We start from the raw sequence: 17670 nt of genomic DNA, 5'->3' as shown, positions 1-17670 counted from the left end.
AACTATCAACCTCTGTATCCACTAGACATGGCCAATGACATATCACTGTACCGGTCCGCTGCCGGTACCATGTTATTGCTATCGCCAATCACAGCAGATCACATGACACAATGAATGGCTTTAATTCATACATTTTATTGTGTATTATTTTGATGGGCTCTGTGATTGGTCACAATGATCACATGGTACAGACAGAGCCAATTACCGCCCATCTGCGCCATATGATTAGCTGTGACCAATCACAGCTAATCACAATAGTAAACACTAAATAAATAGTTTTCTCTTCTTTCTTTTTCAAAAATAGTTTTCATTCAGAAAAAATGGTTGCTTATAACTGTAAAATTCCCAGTAAGAAATCATAACCAAGGTAACACTGTATTGTGCTGGTCACTGTATGTAAAAAAAAAAAAGTAAAAATGCAATAAAAAAATATTAAAAAATTAAAAAAATATATTATTATTATTTCATTTTTTTACATACTGTCCCCAGTCCGTTTCCCTGATCAGGGCCACACCAGTTATATAATGACACTGTACTTGTACTACACCACTGGTGACAGTATGTAAAACATTTTAAAAAATTGTGGCAAAAAATGTTTTTTTAATTAAATGTCTTAATTAAAAAAAAAAAAAAAATGATGACTAAAAACACAACTTCAAAAAAACTTCCCATGCCTATTACTAAATACCTTGGACTGTCTACTTTCCAAAAAAAGGGGTCATCTGTACTGTCCTGGTGTTTTTAAGCCTCAAGAAATGAGAGGCCATCAGTACACCCAGACTGATAGATTTTCAGATGTACAGTATACAGTACCCTTATATCCCATAATTGGTGAACTGGAGCAGAATAAATTTTGGCCTAAATTTATGAAGAAATATTATTTTATAACAGAAACAAAGGAAAGCGTGCTTTTTCAAAATGTCCAGTTTTTTTAAAAAAAAATGTCCTAAAAATTAAAAAGCCAGTGGGGATTAAATACTAACATTTAACTAACTATTTGTGTGAAAAAAATGATAAAAATTTAGTTTTGGTACAGCGTTGCATGACCGGGCAATTGTCATTCAAAGTGCAACAGAGCTGAAAGGTGGAAATTGGCCTGGGCAGGAAGGGGGTAATAATATTTGTTACTGAAGCTATTAAAGTTATGCTCACTTTTGCATTACTTTCGGTGCAGCCATTGTACATACAAATGTTTATGCTACCTAATGTATACTTGGAATAAACTTTGGGTCTGCGCTCAGGCTTTAACAGCCCTTTTCAATGGATCCCGCTGTGGCTGCAGGCTAGATGGGAGTCTGTCCTGACTTCATACATAATGTAACAGCGTTGGAAATGTCTCAGTCACTGTACACCATGCAAAGCCGTATGTCATGTACCCCAACATGTTTCGTCCGCCCGGGTCCTTCAACATGGGGGATCTCCATGATTAAGCCCCCTGGGAGGCTTTGGGGGGCATGAGTTGGATAGAGACTGCTGAGGCTGCTATCATTCTTATGACATACAGCTTTGCATGGTGGGCAGTGACTGAGACATTTTCAATGTTCCTACTTTGGGCTACCTAAATTACACTCTTGGTAGCTAGTGCACTGTTGGTATTTGAACCCAGGACCCCAGCTTATACACTTTTCCACCACCAATAAAAAACTATTTTTTTGTTCTCTTTTATTTTATGATTTGTATTAAAACATAATTCTACGTTACAGTGTTTTTCCATTTGAAGAACATCTAAACCAAACATATGAAATCATGAAGTGGGTGAGGTAAAAATGGATATTCCTTTTTTATTGAATTTATGTTTATGTCTCCTTTATTAGGTTCAACAGTCTTAGGGAGAGTAGGATATCATTTATCAACATGGTGAAGGAGTACCCCTCTTCTTTCATCCTCCTACCAGCTTTCTCATTTTCTGGGTTCACAGAGGTCTCATTTCGGACGCTCTACACCATGGAAGACCTTGACCTGAAGAGCAAAGTTGTCTTTTTCAACCCAGACTACTTACGGAAACTTAATGCCTACTGGAGACTTGCGGGACTTAGGTTTCGGCGACTGTCTTCTGGCTTGGTGATGGTGAGCGTGGCAGCTGAGATTTGTGAAAAAGTGACTCTCTACGGATTCTGGCCCTATTCCGAGGACCTGGATGGAATCTGGATTCCCCATCACTACTTTGACAATGAACGCCCCAAACCTGAATTTTACTCATTGCCCGATGAATTTTATCAGTACCTTAAAATACATGCGCAAGGGTCTGTGCGTCTGCATCTGGGACACTGCTAATGTTTGTTTTTTTGTTTTTTGTTTTTTTGTAATACAATTGGATAACAGGGTAAACTTATTCACAACCTTAATGTATTTCAAAGGAATCAGCCATGTCCATCATTTTCCATCTTTTCTTGAGGCTGTACAAATTAAGTTCCTGCATGAAGGACTGGAAGAAGGACCTCGGGGGGCATGACCAAAAATGTTAAATGTATGGGGGGGTGTGAACAAGGTTTAGGAGAGCAGCATTTTTAATATCAAGTTGAGATCAGGAACATAGAGGCATGACCTCAAACAAGCAGACAGGAAGTTCAAATCTAACCTTAGAATGTATTAATAGTCAATGCCTAGAACAGATTTTCATGCACATTTAAAAGGGAAGTATTGTCAAAGCTTTTTTGGCCATACTTCTCTTCTGGGTCACAGGAGGACACTTATTTCTGCACTCCTGTGGCCCAGATTCAGCCAACAGCAGGCTAAAGCCCACTACCAGCTGATGTCAGAGAGCAGGTCCAGGCTCTGGAAGGATTTTGACTTTAAGTTTGGGATCCACCTAGATGCCTGACTGGCAGCTGGCCCAGCCTCTTAGCATGCCGCTGAGAACCTAAGCCAGTCGCTCCCGCCTCCTCCAAAGCAGAGCAGAGAGCGGGGACTCACAGTCACCACTCTCTGCTCAGTGAAGACAGAGAACTGAGCAATCAGTTGTCATGTGATTGCTCAGTTCACGGATTAAGAGCTGGCTGGGGACAACTGCAGCAACAGACCGATGCTGTAACCATATAGGTGAGCATACCAATTAGTCTTTTCCTATCCTTTTTCTTCTATGTTAAGCTCAAAAAGTGTGATGATCGGAACTTATTATTGTTAAAATGTTTCAAAGGACTAAAGAGAACATATCATAGTTTTATATATAGTTTCCTTATTTATTATGAGACGTTACGTAGAAAATAAAAAATATTTTCAGGAAAAAATAAGGACTTTACTTTTTTTTAACTGAGCACAGTAGCTCAAGGTTAAATTTACATGTGCAAGCTAATGTTTTGGAGCAGTGAGACCAAACTCGCAGCAACTTACCCTCTCTGAAGATGACACTATAGGGCAGTGATGGCGAACCTTGGCACCCCAGATGTTTTGGAACTACATTTCCCATGATGCTCATGCACTCTTCAGTGTGGTTGAGCATCATGGGAAATGTAGTTTCAAAACATCTGGAGTGCCAAGGTTCGCCATCACTGCTATAGGGCATTTCAATACTTCAATCAGAGAGAGAGGGTCTGAAAGGAAACATACTCTAGTCTACTTTCTCTTTACAAATCTCACAGCGTTCTGTGAATTTTGTGTCATAGTTACACTCTTTAGCAAATCTGCATGTTTGTTTGAAAACAATGAAATATATAAATTGGTAAAAAAAAAAAAAAAAAGATGGAAAAACATCTGGTTTAAAAGGCTAAATAAAAAAATAAAACTTAGTAAAAAAAACTAATAAAATTGACCGAAAATCATAAACTTTCCTGTTAAAGTTAAGGTGATCTTAAATTATTATTATTTTTTTTTTTATTAACCGCTCCAGCTCCCTTCCTAACCAGATTTTACCCCCTACCTGACCAGTGCACTTTTTGCGATTCGGCACTGCGTCCTTTTAACTGACAATTGCGCGGTCGTGCGATATTGCACCCAAAAAAAATTGACAAGCTTTCTTTTCGTGGTATTTTATTACCCCTGCGTTTTTTATTTTTTGTGCTATAAACAAAAAAATAGCGTCAATTTTGAAAAAAAAAAGGATTATTTTTTACTTTTTGCTATAATAAATATCCCCAAAAAATGTATGAAAAAACATTTTTTTCCCCTCAGTTTAGGCCGATATTTATTCTTCTACATATTTTTGGTAAAAAAATCGCAATAAGCGTATATTGATCGGTTTGCGCAACACTTATATCGTCTACAAAATAAGGGATAGTTTTATGGCATTTTTATTTTTATTTTTTTATTAGTAATGGTAGTGATCTGCGATTTTTTTTTATTGTGACTGCGACATTATGGCGGACACATTGGACAGCTTTGACACATTTTTGGAACCATTGTCATGTATACAGTGATCAGTGCTATTAAAATGCACTGATTACTAGTCACTTCCCCGTTCTGCGGCTCTGTGACATGATTGCCAGACATGGAGTCTGCCGGTCCCGTGGGCACAGTCACACTGTACACAGTGGGCATGCACCTGAAAACCCTTGCCAATTAAAGGGGACATACAGATACACCCATTTGCCCACTGCTGCCATTGTGCCAACGTTTATCGGTGTGCAGAGTGCTACAAAACCATTGCACAGAGCGGCCCAAATCCTTCTCTTCTGGGGTCCCCCCCCCCTCCGCTGGTGCTCCTGGCTCCTCTGTAAGGCATTTCAATCAGAGAGAGAGGGTCTGAAAGGAAACATACTCTGCTCTACTTTCTCTTTACAAATCCCATATTAATTTGTGAATATTGGGGTAGATTCACTAAAAATGGAGCACTCAGAATCAGGTGCAGCTGTGCATGGTAGCCAATCAGCTTCTAACTTCAGCTGGTTCAATTAAGCTTTGGCAATAAAACCTGGAAGCTGATTGGTTTCTATGCAGAGCTGCATCAGATTTTGCACTCTCCAGTTTTAGTAAATCAACCCCCATAGTTTCATGGTTACACTTTTTAGTAAACCTGCACGTTTATTTGAAAATATATAAATCGTTAAAAAACAGATGCAAAACATCTGGTTTAAAAAGTTAAATAAAACTTAGAAAAAAACTAATAAAACTGACCCAAAATCATAAAGTTTCCTGTTAAAATGATTGTAAATGCTTATTATACCTTTTTTTCTTTTAAATAACAAACATGTTATACTTACCCAATATTCTCTTCATGGTTCCTCTGGCTCCTCCTTCCTTCCGAGTGCCCCTATAGCAAGCTTCTTGCTATGGGGGCACTCATGCGGGCTCACATACACAGCCTCACCCCCTGCTTCCTTCTCACTGGTTGTGATTGATAGTGGCTGTCACTGAGCCTATGAGGAGGGAGAGAGCCGCTGCTCTCACGCACATTGCTAGTTTGAGATCTGCCTTAGGTAAATATACTACTACTAGAATTACTTTAACCACTTGTCCTCTGGAAGGTTTACCCCCCCTTCATGACCAGGACTTGTTTTGCGATACGGCACTGCGTTACTTTACCTGACAATTGTGCGGTCGTGTAAAGCTGTCCTTTTTTTCCCCCACAAATAGAGCTTTATTTTAGTGGTATTTGATCACTTTTGCAGTTCAGATTTTTTGCGTTAAACAAAAAAAGACCAACCATTTTGAAAAAATAAACAATATTTTTTACTTACTGTATATACTAGAGTATAAGCCGACTTTTTCAGCAAATTTTTTATGCTGAAAAAGCCCCCCTTGGCTTATACTCAAGTGAGGGTCTCCCGTTGTGTCATGTCCTGCTGTATCATTCATAACTGTAATCTGTTTGGCGGCTGTCCACTGTAACAAAGCCCCGCCTCCTCCTCATCCGTGATAGACGGAACACTGAACACTGATACAATGCTGGGAAACTGAATCAGTGTTCCGTCTATCACAGAAGCGGAGGAGGCGGGGCTTTGTTACAGTGGATGGCCGCCAAACAGACTGCAGTTACGGACAATACAGCGGGACATGACACAGGGAGGCTGCAGATGGGCACAGGGAGGCTGCAGATGGGCACAGTGAGGCTGCAGTTGGGCACTGATGATACAGGTGGCCATAGTGAGGCTGCAGATGGGGACAGTGAGGCTGCAAATGGGCACAGGCCCATTGAGGCTGCAATTGTGACTAATTTTGCCCTCTCTAGCTTTAGTAAATAAACCCCTAAGTGACACTTTTGATACTTTTTTGGGGAAATAAGAAATATGCACTGTGACTATACTAATGACACTGGCTGGGAAGGGGTTAACATCAGGGGCGATCAAAGGGTTAAACATGCTCCTAGGGAGTGCTTGCTAATTGTGGGTGGGGGGGGGGGGGGTTCTTTAACTGTGAGAACACAGAGATCTGTGTTCCTGCTTAGCAGAAACACAGGATCTCTGTCTTCCCTTCTAATGCCGCGTACACACGACTGGACTTTTTCGACGGACTAGGTCCAACGGTCTTCCCCACTGACTTTTCGGCGGAGGCCAGATGGACTTTCAGAATGAGCTGATTTGCATACACACAAACTGACTTTCCGGCAGACTAGGTCTGACAGACTTCCGACAGACGGATGGACTTTGCAGTGGTTTAACAGGACCACTCAGAACAGGCCTTGGCATTGTCGACCATAGAAGTTGAGTGCACGTGCTCAGCATCATATCCAGAGGTTGTCTTTGGGAAATAGACGTATGAGTGCTGCCAGCAGTGCTGCAGAGGTTGAAGCGGTACGGAGTCAGCCTGTCAGTGCTCAGACCATACGCCGTATACTGCATCAAATTGGTCTGCATGGATGTCGTCCCAGAAGGAAGCCTCTTCTAAAGATGACACATATATACATACATATATACATACATACATACATAAATTCCATAGTCCTGACTCTTACACTCTGTACATTCTATAGTCCTGACTCCTACACACTGTACATTCCATAGTCCTGACTCCTATGCTCTGTGCATTCCATAGTCCTGACTCCTACTCTCTGTACATTCCATAGTCCTGACTCCTATACTCTGACCCTTGCATTCTGTGCATTTCATACTCCTGACTCCAACACTCTGTACATTACATACTCCTAACCCCAACATTCTGTATATTCCATAGTCCTGATTCCTACACTCTGTATATTACATACTCTGACCCCTGCATTCTGTGCATTTCATACTCACAACCCCAACACTCTCTACATTCTATAGTCCTGACCTCAACACTCTGTACATTACATAACCCTGACCCCTGTATTCTGTGCATTTTATACTCCTGACCTCAACACTCTGTACATTAAAAAGTCCTGACCTCCAACACTCTGTACCTTCCATAGTCCTGACTCCTACACTCTCCACATTGCATACTCCTGACCCCTACACATTGTACATTCCATAGTCCTGACCTCTACACTCTGTACATTATATACTCCAGACTCCTGCATTCTATGCATTACACATTTCCCACTAGAAATGGATTTTGGGTTAAAGTATAAAAAAAAAAAATAATGGTTTGAAAAAATGGTGAGCGAATGTGTAGTAACCTCCTGGGTTTAAGAAGGACTTTAAGGAAAATATAGATTAGCTCCATTGTAATAAGTGGAACCGGGGTTGATTGGTTAGAGGTATTTTGACAGATACCCGCTCCCACTGATCGTCTCTTTGATCAGAGCGGAAGTTCGCCCCTCCCCCTCTGCTTCCTGGGATCTGTGATGTGCCCCAAGAGACCACGGGACGATTCACAATGTACAGCTCTCACAATCACACACTGGGCAGCCAGCTGTAAAGCCACAAGGAATTGCAGTCGTCTGCCCACATTTAAGATGCTGACACCTGGACCGGAAGACCAGCAAAGAGCGGGTGAGGACTTCGATGTGACCGGGGAGGGGTAAATGTGTATTTTTTTTAAAAGTCAGCAGCTACAGTATTTGTACTTTTAAATTTTTGTTTACATTGTGAAGAGCCTCTTAATGGATGGTATAGTTTATTGTAATGGAATTTTGCTAGGATCTTTTTTTGGAGTGGGAGTGAAGGGGGGGGGGGGGTGCAGCAGGAGACCAAAATTCACATGGCTCTTGTATATAGAAAATATTTGGGTATTTTGGTGTAGCGCTGGAATTTTTACCATGTAATGCTAAATAATAGACAATACTACTAGATTGGTATTTGGCTCCCTCTACTGGTATGCAATGGAAAATACTTGTTTAACTTTCACATAATAGCTAAGCAGGAAGTGACGTAATTGTTTACTTTGTGAAAGTACTCACATACTCACAATGCCCACTCACCTACCTATGAACACTGAGTGGCTGAACTGCATGCTGGGTAGGTAAGAAAAGGCCCGGTGTGGCCATTTTCTCTCTCTTCTGGACACGTGGCCTGCCTGCAAGGATCTGTGCAGGAGTGTTCCAGAGGGCCCGGCCTATATTGTGCGGAGTGGAACAGCAACCATTGACTGTGCTTTACTACAGTTTTGCTGGAGAAGCTGTGTGATCGAGTTGAGGATCCGGAACCTCCGACGAAGCCAAGCGAGGGTCCCTGTCATCTTGCGGAGCGGAGCGGCGTGACGGTGCTGGCTGGCAGCAGGACTAAGATAACCGAAGTGGAGGCTTCCAGTTTCCCAGGCCTGGTGTGGTGAGAGGGCTGACACCCAGAAGTTATTTAATGCAACCTAACACACTTAGACTCATACTACAGAGTTGCTGAGACCTGCAGTTCCACACAGAGAAGTCTCATTCATATAGACTAAGTTCAATCAGGCCTTAATGCTGGGCTTGACAAATTTGCTTGGAATCTAGGAGCCAGCTAAAAAAGTTAGGAGCCAGGTCCGTGAAGGCGATCCGGACCTGTCCCTGGCCTGACATGGAGACGAGTGAGGGGAAGATAGCGCCCCCCCCCACCTGTCTCCAAGTCATTGCCCATAGCTCTTAGAGGGACATTTTATTTTTTTTAATTTTTTTTTCAAATGACAATTTGAAAAATTGTCATTTGGTTGGGGGGGGTTCACAGAGACAGAATACCCCCAGCTGTGCTACCCCAGGCACCAGGTCACTAATTCTAGTCGCAAATGCGACCTGGCACCCGGGTTTTGTCGAGCCCTGCCTTAATGCATATACTTCATTGATAGGTGACTGACGGTTAAGTGATATCTACACCGCAGACATTTACAAGGGTGTTACAGAGCAGGAATTGTTACCACTCTTCACTTTATACCACTTCAGTACTTGCTAAACCCTTGGATTGCAAACACTGCAGTATAATAGCTAGCAGAAGAAAGAAGAACACAGACTACACTTCTCATTTGATGACTTTATGTTTCAGTTCCAGTATCAACGGACTGCATCACACCTCGGGGGAGCCCTTGAGTAATTGTATTGTAGAGCAGGAATTGTATAGAGCAGGAATTATTACCACTCTTCTCTTTATACCACTTCTGTACTTGTTAAACCCTTGGATTATAAACACTGCAGTATAATAGCTAGCAAAAGAAAGAAGAACAGAGACCACACTTCTCATTTGGTGATTTTGTGTTTCAGACCCATTATCAACGGACTGTATCATACCTCAGGGGGAGTCCTTGAGTAATTGTATTATAGAGCAGGAATTGTTACCACTCTTCACTTTATATCCCTTCAGTACTTGCTAAACCCTTGGATTACAAACACTGCAGTATACTAGCTAGCAGAAGAAAGAAGAACAGAGACTACACTTCTCATTGGTGATTTTGTGTGTTCAGACCCAGTATCAACGGACTGTATCATACCTCAGGGGGAGCCCTTGAGTAATTGTATTGTAGAGCAGGATTGTATAGAGCAGGAATTATTACCACTCTTCACGTTATACAACTTCTGTACTTGTTAAACCCTTGGATTACAAATGCTGCAGTATAATAGCTAGCTAGAAGAACAGAGACTACACTTCTCATTTGGTGACTTTGTGTTTCAGTTCCAGTACCAACGGACTGCATCATACCTCAGGGGGGAGCCTTTGAGTAATTGTACTGTACTGCGTTTGATAACCTTGTGTTGGTGTGCTTAGTGCGGACGTACTGGAAGTGGGAAGGTGACCAGGGTAAAGGCTTTATCACCTTGAGCACTAGTCCCACTTGGAGACGCTCCTGCAGGGGTCATTTAAGGAATCTTTGTACTGCTAACATTTTACAGTCATTCATTGCATTATTGTGTTAAGTTCCTGTGTTAATGCAGTTATTGTAACCACTATTTGGACCAATTTCAGTAAACTTGCATTCTGGTTAATTTACAATGGGCGTGAGGCTATTCATTCTTCTAATAGGTGGAGCAATGGATGCCCAGGTCATAACGACCAAGGTATGGTGTATGTAACCCGTCATTGTTGAATTGTTTTTTTTTTGTTATTGAGTTTCGCAATAACACTGTTACACAGCTGTGTCAAGAGGGTTGAGCCAAGTCATTGAGGGTGGAAGAGCATAGTACAGGCCTATTGAATTACCAGAAGCTCCTTCGGGGATAAGTGCTACATTGGATTTTAGCTTTAAAGTTTGAACCCAATTCTTTGTATAGCTGGATGTTGGTGGAGGGACTGTATACCCATACAGGTCATGATGAGAAGGGGCTAAGGCCAAAAGCCCTCACTCTATTCAGTGCACACCATAGTAAAGCCTTCTTAACGCAGAAGGTAGTCACATGGCTCATTCTATCACAAATCCAAAAATTAGAGGAGTATTCCTCATTTCAGGATAGTGGGTAGAGCCATGACTATGGTAAGCCAGATGCAAGTTGGCCTGATACCTTTGCACATACTCTACTGATATGTTTACCATCTTATATAACCAGAGGACACCCTTTTGGGGGAAAAACTTGGCCGCACCAGCCATTTTATTAACAATAAACCATAAACATATGTAGCACCCTCTACTTTTAGGTAGGTGCTAGATTCGTATTTATTTCTAGTTGCAGGACTAGTGACAGGTAAATTTAGCCAGGCCTGTGCTTCTATTCCAGGCCTGGTTGTTTTGATCTGGGAATGGGAGTGTCAGTATAGTGGGGGGTGTGGCCACCTACGCTCTGGCTCAGAGATCCTCTCCTGCTCTCAGTAGAATTGTTCTGGAAGGGAGGCTGGACTTGAGACCTGAGTGTCAGGCAGCTCATGTGGGGGGTTCTGACGATCATTAATTTGCATTGGCAGGGGGCAGGCCTCCCATATAAGCTGGGGTGACATGCTTCCAGGGAGGAGTCATGGAGCACAGGAAAAACAGCATGGAGTGCTGAGATGCTGTGCCTGTCATCCCCATGCGGGGGTGTGCCGTGTGCGCAGAGTAGGGATGGAAGAATCCGTGGAAATGGAGTTAAGTTGCAAATCCTCATCTCTGAGGAGTGCATCAGGATGCAACAGACCTTCTTTGAGTTCTTTGAGCCATGGAAGATGACCGAGGAACACAGTGGGACATCACATGGAGGCATTTTCCTGTGTAATCTGTGACTGCTACCAAGTTAGCCTGCAGTTCAACAGTGCCAGCCACCAGGTGTCGCTGGGGGGCACTTTGAAAATGTACAGCTACAGTTCTTCGCGTGCTGAACCAACAAGTGGGGGGTGGAGCCACGCCCCGGAGGAGAAGATCACCAGCGTTCAGCGTGCCACGCTCCACACCCAAGGTGGAGGAAGATGGCGGAGGGTGTTCAGAGCACACCCGCCATGCAGCTGTTACCTGAAATGCAGGATTGGGTCCTAATTGACACGGGTATTCGGCTAGAGCTCACCGGAGGACTGGCACTGGGAGTGATCGGAGGTGTGGAGAGATTGTGCATTCTGTGTCCTGGATGTCGGAAAGCCAACGGTCGGTGTTAGCGGTTAGGATTTTGTGGCACTCAGTTAACCCATCTGGGACCGGTACAGCAGGAGGTCCAATACTACTCTGCCAGTCTTACAACTGGACTTTGTCTGCTACAAGTTCAGGTGACCCAGAGGGCCAGAGAGGGTCATGTGTCACCTTCTTCAGCAGTGAAGGAGCACCCGTCTGATTCGGCTGAATCGGAGATACCGGAGGACCAGGTAGGAACTATTGGGGAAGTCTGTAGCCTGGCCAGGGACCCAGAGGTTGTCAGTGTTAGTGGGCCATCTCTGGAGGAAACCCCTGAGGAGCCAGCCGAGAGTAAATCCTTTGCTGTGCCTGTCTGGAAGGAGCTGCAGTCATGGGAGGGGGATCCCTCGGGTGAGCCAGATAGGGTGAGCAAGGCCCGGGCTGTGGACTGGGGGTCACCTGAATTATTGGAGAAGTACTGGTCCCTTGAAAATCTCTTTGAGTGGTCATCCCCCCGAAGAGGCTTCATCCAGTGATGAGGAGGCATAGATTTTAGAGGGCCCTATCTCAACTTGAGCATCTACAGAAGCATCGGAGGGATCTTTAAAGTCATACAATCCCCCAATACCCCCATTAGACTTTCAGTTAATTCATCTAACATTCTTCCTACCAGAGCAGCTACTTATTCGCAATGGGTTATCAAAAAGCCACCAACTCGTGTGTTCTGCATGGGCGGGGAAGGACCAAAGAACTGGCAAGACTTTCCCCATTTTCAGAAAGATGTACAAAGGAGAGTTGTGCAAGAGTGGGTCCTGAACTACCCATATGTTCCGGATCATGTCATGGAGATAGTGGAGAACTCCCGGGAGCAGTGGAAGAATGACTTGGTCTGGGACTATCTTCATGTCCCAAAACCTCAGCGGATGCCAGAAAATGAGGTCTGTGTCCGGTTTAAGGACATACACAGAGAGTGGAAGCTTGGGAGGGCCACCTATAAGGACGAAGTTCTGGTTCTTAAAGTTGAACAACAAACCCAGAGCTACTCGGTTTCTCTAAGAGATGAAGGAGACAGTCGCAAGAGATTGCCAAACCCACGTTACTATTTGCGAGCAGGACTACTGGTGAGGTAGCCACAGATGTGCTAAAATGTATCCATGTTGACTGCAAGAGAGTAGCTGGGTTAGGGTGGGCTTCCCCAATGACTGTTTTACAGGGCTGTCACTCAGGGTGCCTGGCAAGTCATGGACACTAGGGTATGCTGTCCCTGTTCATCCCCTTTGCTACATTTTCAGAAAAAAAAGCCTTGTGTTTAGGAGCTAAACAGAAAGTATATTGGCCTACGGGCATATATGTCTCACCACTGGAGTGTCTGTCCAGGTTGCACCCTGCAGGAGGTCTCTTAGACTCATTTTGAGGGGGTGATAATCCTGGTCGGGAACCCATGCCACTTTGGTTATTTATTATTCTGTCACCAGATAAAGGATGATACCCCCTCTGTTTGGTGAAGTGTCATTTTTAGTCAGTCTGTTAGTTTGTTTGTATTTGGTTTGTGTCTTCTCCAGAAGAGGTGAACTGACCATTCGACCACTCGGGCATTGCCTGAGGGCCCCGGGCCACTAGCAGGGGTGGATCCAGGGGGGGCAACGGGGCAATTTCCCCCTCCAAGAATACCGCCAGCTGATGACAGCGCGGCAGGTTCCGCGGGTGCAATCGCGGCCGGTTCCGCGGGTACCAGCGCGGCCGGTTCCGCGGGTACCAGCGCGGTCAGTTCCGCGGCCGGTTCCACGGGTGCCAGCGCGGCCGGTTCCGCAGGTGATTGCACTGAGTGGACGGGTGAGGGGCAGCTGGGCAGCTTAGGAGGACTGCTGGCCAATCAGGAAGCCAGCAGGCAGGGGAGCAGGAAGATGACATCATCTCTCACTGCCCTGCATCCCTCCAGTTCCACCCTCACTGTGCGGGAAGCTGTGTGCAGCAGAGAGATTACATCATCTCTCTGCTGCCTATCTTCACTCTGGACACAACAAAAGAACACCTTAGCAGAAAAGTGACACAGTAGGTGACAATCCGCAATGTATGGCAGGCTACGTGGCAAGTGGCAATCCACAATGTGTGGCAGACTACCTGGCAAGTGGCAATCCGCAATGTGTGGCAGACTACATGGCAAGTGGCAATCCGCAATGTGTGGCAGACTACGTGGCAAGTGGCAATACGCAATGTGTGGCAGACTACGTGGCAAGTGGCAATCCGCAATGTGTGGAAGGCGACTGGGCAAGTGACAATCCGCAATGTGTGGCAGGCTACGTGGCAAGTGACAATCCGCAATGTGTGGCAGACTACGTGGCAAGTGGCAATCCGCAATGTGTGGCAGGCGACGTGGCAAGTGACAATCTGCAATGTGTGGCAGGCTACATGGCAAGTGACAATCTGCAATGTGTGGCAGGTGACGTGGCAAGTGGCAATCCGCAATGTGTGGAAGGCGACGTGGCAAGGGACAATCCGCAATGTGTGGAAGGCGACGTGGCAAGTGACAATCCGCAATGTGTGGCAGGCTACGTGGCAAGTGACAATCTGCAATGTGTGGCAGGTGACTTGGCAAGTGACAATCCGCAATGTGTGACAGGCTACGTGGCAATCCGCATCTGGTGGCAGGCGACGTGGCAAGTGACAATCCGCAATGTGTGGCAGGTGACGTGGCAAGTAACAATCCGCATTTGGTGACAAGTGACGTGGCAAGTGACAATCCGCATTTGGTGGCAGGCGACATGGCAAATGACACCCTCAGGGCTCCCACTGATTCTGCATTATGGTGAGTTGAACCATTTAATTTTATATTACAATGTATTAATAGAAATAATGCGCTTCAATCATCCTGACACCATAACAACCATGGTTCCGTAATGATTGAAGCGCCAATACCAGCCATTTCCCATATAAATTGCCCCCAAAAAAACATATTTTATAGCAGTGCCCCTCCCGAGACTGGACTCTGGATCCGCCCCTGGCCACTAGGGGGCCCCATCAGGGTTGCCAGCCTAAGTAAAACCAGGGACAGTATGTAAAAAAATCTGTGTTTTTTTTTTACATCTGTTTCTGAAATGTTCCTTATCGACATCCTTTTGGTCTAAAAATCCTGAGATTATAGCTTCCCCACCTCTCTAGTACCATCTCAGCCAATAGAAACATATCTGTGTATACTGTGTGTACATGTATGTGTATACTGTGTGATTGTATACTGTTGTATACTGTGTGTGTATATACTATGTGGCCCCATAATCTCTGATTGCCTGGGGGCCCCATAATCTCCTATTGCCCGGGGTCCCCATGAGTTGTCAGTCCTCCCCTGGTCTTCTCTTAGGAAACCCGGGATGTGACGGCTCTCTATCCTCATTGATGGAAACAGATGAAGACCTGCGGTAAGCAGAGTGTTCCTCCCTATGTTAATTGTGATTGGGAAATTTTGTTATAATTAATTCTGTTGATGATTTGTTTGTCTGCTGACAAATTAGGAGGTTGCCTAAATAAGTGGGTAAGGGTGTCATTATTAATTGCCCCACTAGGTGACACTGTGGTATTTTGATTGCTTATTTTTATTGTTTATGTCCAGCGTGTCATTGCTGTGAACATAGATGTTATTTTTGTGTTCACAAGGGATGTTTCATGCTATAACGATATGTTCCTGTCCTCTTAACCTTTTTTGTGTATATATATATATTTTTGTTATTATTTTTATTTAATTAAAATCAAGAGTTTCTATGATGATTCAAGCACATTCGTTTTTAAATCTGTCCGAGTCTCGAATATATTCAGGTGATCCCGTTCGGCCACTAATGGTTCACAGTGAGGCTTGGTTGCATGTGAATCAAAACGAGCCTTGGTTATTTATTTTTATATATGGCGATGAGTCAGTGCGTTGCCCGTTCCCCATGACGAAATCACTCTTTGACGAAACGTACGTCGGGTGGGAGATGTGCTGACATCATCGCTGTCTAGAACGGGTGTTTGCAAGCCGGCGGTTTTCCTATACGTTTTTACTGGTTCTATTTATGTAAGTGCAATTTATATATATATATATATATATATATATATATATATATAATATATATATATATATATATATATATATATAATATATATATATATATATATATATATATATATATATATATATATATATATATATATATATATTAAATTGTTTTTACTGGTTAACACTATGGCGAGTTCCCTCTTTTCATTGAGATTATGACCGCTGGGTGCTGATCTACCGATCCAATTGCGTTCTCTTGGCTTTAGTACATCCATAGCCAACTCCTGACATTGAAATCTGAGGACTGCTTATTTATCACAGAGCACAATTATAACATTTATTTTTATGATCAATTGATGTCATATAATTTAATTTTTGCCACGATTTGTTTTAGTATAATTCCATTGCGCAGCTTTTTTTGTATTTCTGTTCATGGTGTTTGTATGTATCTTACAAGTTGAGCTGCAGCTATAGTTTTTTTTTGGAGCTTATAGTTTTGAGCGCGGTATTTCACTTTTTTCTAGCTCAATAGGACCTGCAGCAGTGCGCACATTCAGAACAGTCAGGGATTGGTGGGTAAGATGGCTGGGTGTGCACTGTGCAGCCCCCATGCAGCTGTCACATCTGAGCTGTGATGTCGGGTGTGGGTGGCTCTGTCAAGCAACCACTGTATAGGGAGAGAGGCATTTTTAGTTCAAGGTCCCACACAAATTCTTTAAGCACCCCCAAAATTTATGTTAGTATTTGCAGATGTTACTGTGTTTTTTTTTAGGTCATTGCCTGCATATCCGCTATTGCTGCCTGGAAACTGGGGACTATTTTTTTTTCTTGTGGAAGGATACAGCAACCTGGCCGCATAACCCGATGATCTCTACTTAGACCCAGTGTAACAACCTATTCGGCGACCCAGTGCAGTTTGCTACAGAAGTGACGTTCCGTCGCCGCCATCTTGCCGCCATCTTGCTACACCCCACACTCGTCCACAGTAAGGACTTTTCGACGGACTAGGTCCGACAGTCTTCCCGACAGACTTTCGGCGGAGGTGCGACTGACTTTCTGAACGAAACGGACTTGGCTACACACGACCGGACTAAGTCCGTTCAAAAGTCCATTCGTTTTGAATGTAAACGGGACTAAACAAGGAAGTTCAATAGCCAGTAGCCAATAGCTGCCCTTGCGTCGTATTTGGTCCGTAAGACCAGTACACAGACGAACGGTTTTCCCAATTTTTAGTCCGTCGGATAGATTTGAAACGTGTTTTATTTCTAGGTCCGTCTGACTTTTGGGGAAAAAAAGTCCACTGGAGCCCACACATGATCGAATTGTCAGACGGATTCCGGTCCGCCGGACCAAGTCTGCTGGATAGTCAGATTGTTTGTACGCGGCATAAGAAGGGGGAAAGCGGACATGTTGTTACAACCACCCGAGTTTTGCATTTTACACTTATTTATAACACTACTATTACTATATTTTTTACACTGCTCATCTCACAGGTTTGCTAATCTGACACAAGTTTGCTGCTTTTAAAATTCAACATCTAAGTAGTCAAACTGAGTTGTAAGTCCTGTATTTAACTATATAAACTGAATTTACTGTTATAAATACGTGTAAAATGCAAAACTCCGGTGGGTGTAACAACATGTCCACTTTACCCCTTCTTAGTGTATCCTTACTGTGGACGAGTGTGGGATGTACCAAGATGGCGGTGACAGAATGTCACTTCCGTAGCAAACCATGATGGGTCGCCGAATATGTAGTTACACTGGCAAGAAGATTTCAGAGGTGGATTGATATACAATATCTCTTCAGCCTCCTCAGCCAATGGGAAACGCTGTACCCAGCCCGCCCTCTTTGACTTCTAATGCCATGTACACACAATCGGAATTCCGGTCAGAAAAAGACCGATGAGAGCTTTTCATCGGAAAATGCGACCGTGTGTA

The 17670-nt window shown here is 43.8% G+C and overlaps 1 protein-coding gene across 1 annotated transcript in view; it reads left to right on the top strand.

Annotated features, from left to right (window-relative positions):
• Positions 1–3230, top strand: part of LOC143961524 (alpha-2,8-sialyltransferase 8F-like) — a 49906-nt gene extending 46676 nt beyond the window's left edge. The window contains exon 7 of the mRNA XM_077470819.1: positions 1815–3230. Coding sequence (XP_077326945.1) covers positions 1815–2274 — 460 coding nt within the window. The 3' untranslated portion in view covers positions 2275–3230. The remainder of the gene's footprint in view (positions 1–1814) is intronic.
• The last annotated feature ends 14440 nt before the right edge of the window (positions 3231–17670 follow it).

This window comes from Lithobates pipiens, unplaced genomic scaffold (genome assembly GCF_037356315.1).
Source record: "Lithobates pipiens isolate NorthernLeopardFrog02 unplaced genomic scaffold, aLitPip1_a1.2 Scaffold_8, whole genome shotgun sequence".
In the NCBI taxonomy this organism is placed as follows: Eukaryota; Metazoa; Chordata; class Amphibia; order Anura; family Ranidae; genus Lithobates; species Lithobates pipiens.
The sequence above is the reverse complement of the archived record's forward strand: the minus strand, read 5'-3'. Positions and strand labels throughout refer to the sequence as shown.